Genomic DNA, 8,469 nt, shown 5'->3' with positions numbered 1-8,469 from the left:
ATAAGATACCGGTACGTACCGTATCGGTTCCGTCTAGTATCCGTACATACCGGCCCGTACCGATCGGTACGTACCGGTTCCATCCAGTATCGGTACATACCGGTCCGTACCGACCCGTACCGATCGGTACGGCAAACATGACTCAAAACTCTAGTTCCTGAAAAAAATAGCTTTCAACGGTTTCTTTCCTATCCTTTCAAAACCTCCCCTAAAAATTGAAATTGTGATTTATTGAATCAATTTACAAACAAACAATCCAAAAGAACCATAGAAAATCACATCAATGCAAAGCTTAATGCTGGTCGTGAAGCACAATTTCTTTATTTCTCTTAGTATAAAACTGCTTCTATCTTCTGGAGAAAACAATTACAAGCTCAACATAAATAGTCAATATTTTCATCTTCAAAATTGTTGTAAATATATTTCATGATATAAGAAATCACCAGCCTATGTAGAACTAGATGGTGTTTCCTGCAGCTTCTATTCAAGTATGCAAAATCTCTTCCTAAATCACAGGATCTTGCTAATCTGTGATCATCCTAAAACTCTGAATCTTTTTAGCCAAACTATGATTGTTAGAGCTCTCCTAGAATTACTGCACCAACAAAATATCTCAAGATTGCATAATTGATTGACTGGAATATTAATGCTAAATTGAAGGTTTTCACTTATATATATATTCCCGTTCCGTTTCTCTTACTTGTTTCAAATAAAATAAACTAAAAAGGTTGTTTTAGGATGTCTGGATTGTGAAGAAGAGAGAGAGAGAGAGAAAGAGAGCTAAGAAGGAAAGTGTATGAAGGAAGGGGTTGTGAGCTTGAATGATACTACTCAAATAAACTCTCAGTTGCATGATCTTGTCATTTTTCTGAATTTACAACATGCAGCCAAACTTCATTTCAGATCAAAGCATACATTGCAAAATCACAAAATATCATGATTATGAATTACATGCAAGCGGGTGGGTCACTGCCAGCCTTTCCTTTCATTATCGGAAGCTTATCGGTACATCGCCTATATTCTCAGACAAGCTACCTTCCCATTCAAGAAGTTACCGAGGTTCCCAGCTGAGCACGGAGAAAGATCTTTTAAGATGACAGACTAATAGAATTGTTAAATAAATAACAAGAACATGATGCCTGAGAAAGTTGTTTTTATATGTTTGGTTAACCATGAAAAGTGGTACATTCCAAAGCAGCTTATATTTAGTTTACAAATGAGACTCTTGGTGTCGATTTAGTTGGGTTTATATGGTTGGTTGGGTGGATACGAGTGGATGAAGGGCAAGGAGGTGGACTACATGCCAACTTGCATTATTCTTCAGAAATCTGATACCAGTATCTCTCCTTTATGATTGAAGAGAGAGAAAACATAACTTCAAGGTGTAAAGTTCCTCTACTTCTTGGGGTTCCTTTCTGTATTCTGCAATTATGGAACTATGCAACAAAGCTTGAATACTTGGAAGCATAGCTGAATTTATTATTATAAGGAAAGGCCAACTTTGATTTGTGCTGCACCTTTATTCAAAGCAGAGAGACCAGAATTGCAAACCCAGCAGCAAAATCCAAACCTTTTTCATTTTTCGTGAGATGTGCCATAAACTAGAGCATCTTTTATAAGGCTTTACCTGCCACTAAACTGAAAGGTGAATTAAGAAGCATTTGAAAAATATTTGGAACAAAATAACTCTCACCAAAGGTTACAAACAAATGTTATATTGTTCACATCAGAAAACATACTGGAAGATGGTTCCCATGGAAGGGTTAGATTTTTTTTTTTCAAGAATGAGTCTTCGTGGAAACTAAACCTCTCCTAAAAAGTGAAACTGTAATTTATTGAATCAATTTACAAGTGAACAATCAAAAGGACCATAGAAAATCACATCAATGCACCGCTGAATATTTGTTGTGAAGTGCATAATTTGTTTATTTCTTGCTGTGTAAAACTTGGAAAAAATGATTACATACTCAACGTAAATAGGCAATGTTTTCATCTACAAATTGGTCATAAATATATTTCATGATATAAAAAATCACAACCTATGTAGAACAAGGTGTGCTTCCTGTAGCTTCTATTCAGGCAATTAAGGAGAAAAGCTCATCATACCATGTTGCTCAACACCAACACCTTCATTGGGTGCATCAGCGAATTATTGGAGAATCTCATCAGCCAGTGGTGGTTCAAAAATCTTTTCTAGCTCATCAAGAGTCGGCAATTGCAGAATATCAGAGTTTGTATCAGGTGCATCAGCGAATTGTTGGAGGATCTTTTCAGCTGGCAGTGATTCAAAATTTTCTTGTAGTTCATCAGGAGATGGATACTGTAGTGAGCTATCGTGCGACTTATAAGAACAAAACTCCACCTCTTGGTCAAATCCTTCAGTGATCTGCTGAATTGGTAATACAAAAGGTTGATACCATATTTCTTGCACCTCCAGCTCTCTGCTTTCCATTGTAGGAAGTTCTGTACCACACAATTCTTTGCGAGCACTCGGCCTCAGATAAATCTTGCAAACAACCCAGTCATCCAGCTGCCATAGAGGACGAGAGGCACAGAGTTAATATAATAATGAAAGATATTTCATTAGCAACTACTAACAAGAGATGTATGATATTTATGGAAGCATGACAAATACCTTGTTTCGGTCCATCATCATAGCTGCATCACCACATCTTCTTCTAAGGTTCTGGATGGAGTACTCTTCCATCAACCAGATGCTCTTTTCCTCCTTGCCCAAGGGGGTGCGTTCCATATAGATGAAGTTTTGCTTGGAGCCAATGACCTGGCCCTTGCTGTTGAGCACTAGCTTCACCGATTGGGTAGATTTCCAACGACCTTGGCCTGCAACCCGAGATGCCCTTGTGCTGGCTTCTGCATTTGGATGCTTTCGAGTGGTCCAGGTGAAGAAGAACCACTCCGAGTTTCTATTTTCCATGGCCATTTGACCTAAAGAAAGGAACCCAAGAAAAGGATGACGAGTTAGGAACCTTAATCATAGCAAATATAGATAGAGAATAAGAAAAAGAAGAGATCATGGTGTTGATATATATATATATAATATGTTTACCAGTAAGGTTGCTAGGGTGGTTTCCATAGACATCGGCTTCTTTGATTATGTCGCATGGAAGTGGCTGATGGAGGAGCTTCTCCTTGAGGAAGAAATCCAAGAGCTCCTCATCCGTTGGCTGGAAAATAAATCCAGGTGGCACCATCATGTATTCTAGCTGTGGTATCAGAATATCAGATGAGAGGGAGTCGGCAAAGGAGACAGACAAAAAGTCAAATAGGAGAAGAAGACCAATAAGAAGAAGAAAAGATGGAGAAGAGTAAGGCACCTCTATCCTTCTTCTTTTGAAAGCGGGTTCCAATGTAGCACTAGCAAATTGTTTCAAATCAGCGTGAGCCTTGCGAGCTTTTGGAGTCAAGTAAATCTTGCTGATGACCCAGTCATCCAACTGCAAGTAAAGGATTAGAGATGCAACGTTAGAACATCAATTCCTACACTCAAGAAAAACACAGCAACAAGAACATTGACAGTTATTTAGGGTGATATGCACCTCATTTGTGTCCCTCATCTCACCAGCACTACCTCTCCTTCTAAGGTTCTGCATAGAGAACTCCTCCATCAACCAGATACTTTTGTTCTCGCCACCGTCCGAGTTCTGTTCCATGTAACAGAAACTCTTCTTCGACCCAATGGTGTTATTCTTGGAATCCACCACGTTCTTGACACCTTTCGTGGCCTTCCATCGTCCCAGGCCTGCGCGCCGAGATGCACGGCTGGTTTCGCTTGCGCCTGGATGCTTCCGAGGGGTAGAAGTGAAGAAGAACCACTCGAAGTCCCTGTTTGCCATGAGATACTCCACTGAAACAACCCAAGAAAACTCAAAGAAAGGGTTAGAAACCGTGAATCAAAAAAGAAGACAATGGAGAAGCACAAGATGATTACAAGCCAAGTCCTGGGGGTGGCATCCATAGACGTCAGCCTCCACAATAACATCGCAGGGAAGAGGCCACTGAAGTAACTTGTTCTTGAGGTAGGTGACGAGGAGAACCTCGTCGCTCGGTCTGAACAAGAAGCCCGGCGGCAGCATTGTCGTCCCAGCGACCTCTCTTGGACTCCAAGCTTCTCAGACGAAGATCAGAGGATTGAGGAGCAAAAGATCGCACAAGAGAGACGGAGAGAGCGAGAGAGGAAGAAGGATCAGGTGAGGAGGAACGACTGACCGAAGTACAGATAGAATACAGAGAGGCAGTGATTGACCCTCTAGAGATTCTTTCACACAGGCGAACCCGCGCGCTAACGGTCACATTTTTGCTCGAAACGGTTGCAATCGCTGCCGGTTTTGCTCCGGTGGAAATCCTGGAGATTAGCTCATCTTTAGTAAACCGTTGTGTCCCCGGAAATCTTGGATTTGGCTGGCCCGGACCTCTCTTTCAACTAATTCCTTGTCTTCTCTGGATTCAGCTGCCACGTTCTATATTTGGATTAAATTTGGCCTCCGAAGGCCAAATTTCACTTCGATTTAGTTCTAGCTTGTTGCTATAAGGGCCTTACTGAGATTACGTTGACCCTTAGTTTGCAAATCCTGATACTTGGGAAGGTTTAGTAATTATGGTTTATGGGATTTCATGTTTGGAGGATTATGAGTTATTTGAGGCTAAGCTTCCTCAATCTTATCAATGGCTCAAGGGATTTGAAACTATCACTAATGATTTATTTTTTGCACAGCCTTGTACACGAACCATATTCAGTTGTTATGTTCACGAGAAATTCATTGAATTCTGTAACAAACACCAGCTGTTATTACTTATGTACAGCTTGCTGTGCACCGTTACCCAGGGTGTGACCAGGGACTTCAATCTAATTCAGATGATGATGCACCGATACAAAACCAGCATGCATACTCGTCTGCAGCTTTTTGAATTTGTCTACTGAAATGTTTGGCTACTGAAATGTTGATCAACACCTGGGGAATACTTTGTGGCACTAACCCACAGAATGTCTTATGGCTGCAACTGCATGGTGAGAAAAGAAAGACAATTTTTTGAGACCGTAACCAACCCATATTTTTGAATATAGCCATGTATCAATAGACTTTTGCTTTCCACTCCCACACCACAATCACCCACTAAATAAACACAGAATCCTTGATGCACTGATTTTTTATAAATATGATGGCATTTGATGACTTGTTATCTTATCTGCTCTTTCTCACGTTCAAACTTCTGATTCCAGAATCATGAAAGGAAGGACTAGAAATGATAAAGTGCATGGGTTAGTTAATTCAGCAAACTTGATGTTCATGCAATTAGGACAAAAAAATATTATAACATTAAGTTGTAAGGGCACAGATACATCCTCGGTATATAGAAAGCTCCAGCTAGGGCAAAAATCTTCTGGTGGAATAGAAAGCTCTAGCTCTTTAATAAAATCACAAATTTCAATTTTCAGTCTGAATGCTGCGCCAAGAGATGCCCTAGTCTTGATCCTACATGTGGGAAAACTGCTTTAATTCTATGGAGCAGCGTGTGCAGGTTCTAAAATGTTCTTTGCCAAAATATATGTCCGCATCAATTCAAAAAGGTGAAAAAGTAACACCAAAGAAGAAAAATCATATAAAGAATTGTAAGAGTAAGTTTCTATAGAAAAAATAGATATATAATATAAGCCTATAATTGATGATTTTTTAGAACCTAGTCAAAGGTGCTCGGATTGAACTTATATTGGTCTACTTGTCATAGCTTAGTATTTCTTAGATATCTCTAATCCACTAAGAAAGATCATCCAAAAATGACTAAAATCCACTCAGAAGTAATTAGAAAAGGAAAAAAAAGTGAGAGATTCGATATTTTGAGCTCTAACTTTCCCTTCCAAACTTCACCATTGATTCCCTCTGTCTCTAGCTCAAGTAGCCCCTTGGAGGAGAATTGGATCTCATTCTCCCATTTTAGATCTCTGTTAGTTTTTTTGAGCTCTTTTCTAGTCATTGATTTCTTAGTTTGAGCTCAGATTCTCTTTAACTTTCTCTATCCCCCTTGCCTTCCGTTCAGCTTCTCCCACAATTCTATTAAATCTAGATCACCCAAATTCTAGGAGCAAGATCCATTTTAAATCCAAGAATGCTTAAAGAAAAGAAAAGTTCAAGATAGAGGAGATCCTTAAGGGCCTCCTCCAAAAAGTTGGATACAAGTTAAATCATGCCAATCTATATACTACCAGAGAATTCTTCTTTCCCCTTTTTTTATTTTTCTTGCTATGAACTTGTTATCTCCATATATATCTTGTAATTGACTTGATTTTAATAACAATTCTTTGCCCTGTATGATAAGATTGGGTGTGTCTTTATTTTCTTACTTATTTCAGCTTAATTCTTGTATCTTAGTTAAGTAGATTGTGGTCTTTTACTTTCTTTTATTTTTAGAATATCTAAATGGATGGATAGAGTCCAAAATCTCTTGATCTAACTTCTTAGAAAGCTCTTGTACTATCAAAACCCTAATTGTAGCATTGTAGAGTGCGCATGGGGATTAAACTTTTGGTTTTTAAATCTCAGCCTCCGACTGCTTAATAGGTGTATGGTATATATGCCCTGGACTCCTTCTACATGAGGAAGTATGAGCCTAGGCCTTCATTCGAGGGGTTCTCCATCTTTGAGCCTTCCCTAATTGTACATGCAAGTCTTACTCAAGACTTAGGTTTTGTGATGTTGTCATTATCTACTCTTTTCTTTTGATTTTTTGGTTCTTTCTGATTTTAAAGGGCAGGTGATGACTCCAAACCTACCACAGACCATGGCCCTTTGTCTAGAGGTATTTGCACTGATAAGATGAAGGGACTATAATGCATGATGGATCATAGAGAAACATAGGCAGGCAGCAATCACATGTCATTGTCTCCCAACCAAAAATATGCAAATCAGATAAAAATAAATAGTTAATTTGTTACGAGGTAATATTGACTCATAAAAGGAAAAAAAATGATATATAAAATATGTGTCAATTAATACAAAATAAAAAAAATTACACATCGATTAAAAAAATTCAAAATTCAAATTGACTATTAAAAGAATATTCCAAATATATGCAAAAAAGAATATGCACATCAATTCAATGGTTCAACAAAAATTATGTCTAAATCTAAAGTATATTTGAAGTTTAATTTTCAAAAAAGAAAATTCTCAAACGAACATGACAAGAGCTAGATGCTAATTGAAGTGGAACAAAACTTGTGTATTGGATTTAGAGATTTTGAATTCAATGGTTGAACAAAAATTATGTCTAAATCTAAAGTTAATTTGAAGTTTAATTTTCAAAAAGCAAATTTTCAAACCAACATCACAAGAACTATATGCTAATTGAAGCAGGACAAAACTTATATATTAGATTTAGAGATTTTGAATTTCATTAAAAAGGAAAATATCAAGCCAACGCACAAGAGATATGTTCTAGAATAGACTAAAGCATTACATCATGCATCATATTGATGTAAATGTCTAAATAAAAATTTCCAACCAATACAGGCAATATGCGTCTATTATCATAGAAGAATGAAAGTCAAAAAAAAGAAAATTAAACCATGATTTGGGGTGGAAGTATTTTTCCAAAATTAATATCTAATTGCTAAAAATGGAATTGTGGTTCAAAAACAAACATCATGTCCTTAGAGACATTCTAATATCTCCATGTAACATATTGAATAGGGGTCTTTATTAATCAACTTGTATGCTATCTGATCATTTGTTTAAGTTGTGCTCAACTCATTAAATAGGTCATCTTAGATTTAAATTTGATTGGGTATAAATGGGAGATTTATTTCTAGCACTTTTCAGATTTCGAATTAGAATAAATAGAGAATACTTATGTTTGAATTTGAAAATTTTTATTATTGAACAATTGTAGGTTTCCAAATTTTATTTTTTGGTTGCTTAAAAATATTAAGAAAAAATTATAGGGTCACTCCCTCAACTTAGGGCCTACCCTAGAGATATTCCTTCAACTTTAAAATTTCTGAATGAGTTCTTCAAGTTTCCAAATTAGTCCTCTAGATCCCCAACTAGCGGACGTTGTTAGATGGCCAACCAAAATACCCTCACCCACTCAAGAGTGCGGATAAATGAAGGGGTTTGAAGTGCTTTGAGATCTGTGCGGTGGGTGATATTTAACCATGGGCCATATACTATAGGTGCTTTGAGATCTGTGTAGATGAATGGAGTTCATAATGCTTTGAGACCTAGGTGATATGTTATCTTTATCTATGGGCCATATACTAAGGGTGAATGTATGAAGGGTTTTATGTGCTTTGAGATTTGCACGGCGGGTAATCCTTTTTCTCTCAGCTACTTTTTCTGAAGCAGTTGTCTCTGCTGTTCAGGCTGTCTTGTCTCGTACAGTCTCCGCTTGGCTTCCGGTGCTTGCCCCTTCCAATGTTAGGCTGTCTATGCTAGAGAATAAATGAAGAGGTTTTGA

General features: G+C 37.7%; 1 protein-coding gene across 1 annotated transcript; it reads right to left on the bottom strand.

Moving 5' to 3' along the window:
- Positions 1 to 2,664: 2,664 nt before the first annotated feature.
- Positions 2,665 to 4,604, bottom strand: LOC120108213 (NAC domain-containing protein 86-like). Its single transcript, XM_039121793.1, has 3 exons — positions 3,558 to 4,604; positions 3,336 to 3,455; positions 2,665 to 3,224 (listed from the first exon to the last, which is right to left on the bottom strand). Exons 1-3 carry the CDS (start codon positions 3,852 to 3,854, stop codon positions 2,925 to 2,927), a joined length of 717 nt encoding a protein of 238 aa, XP_038977721.1. The 5' UTR covers positions 3,855 to 4,604; the 3' UTR covers positions 2,665 to 2,924.
- Between the last annotated feature and the right edge of the window lie 3,865 nt (positions 4,605 to 8,469).

This window comes from Phoenix dactylifera, unplaced genomic scaffold, assembly GCF_009389715.1.
Source record: "Phoenix dactylifera cultivar Barhee BC4 unplaced genomic scaffold, palm_55x_up_171113_PBpolish2nd_filt_p 001227F, whole genome shotgun sequence".
Classification (NCBI taxonomy): domain Eukaryota; kingdom Viridiplantae; phylum Streptophyta; class Magnoliopsida; order Arecales; family Arecaceae; genus Phoenix; species Phoenix dactylifera.
This window is presented reverse-complemented; position numbering and strand designations above follow the sequence as displayed.

Bases quoted from the DNA above. Each gene is read 5' to 3' on its own strand.
- LOC120108213 (XM_039121793.1), bottom strand. From the start codon at position 3,854: ATGGCAAACAGGGACTTCGAGTGGTTCTTCTTCACTTCTACCCCTCGG. The intron at 3,456-3,557 runs GTGCATATCACC...CTTTACTTGCAG, and splicing joins AGATGAGGGACACAAATGAG to TTGGATGACTGGGTCATCAG. The intron at 3,225-3,335 runs GTGCCTTACTCT...CTGATACCACAG, and splicing joins TCAAAAGAAGAAGGATAGAG to CTAGAATACATGATGGTGCC.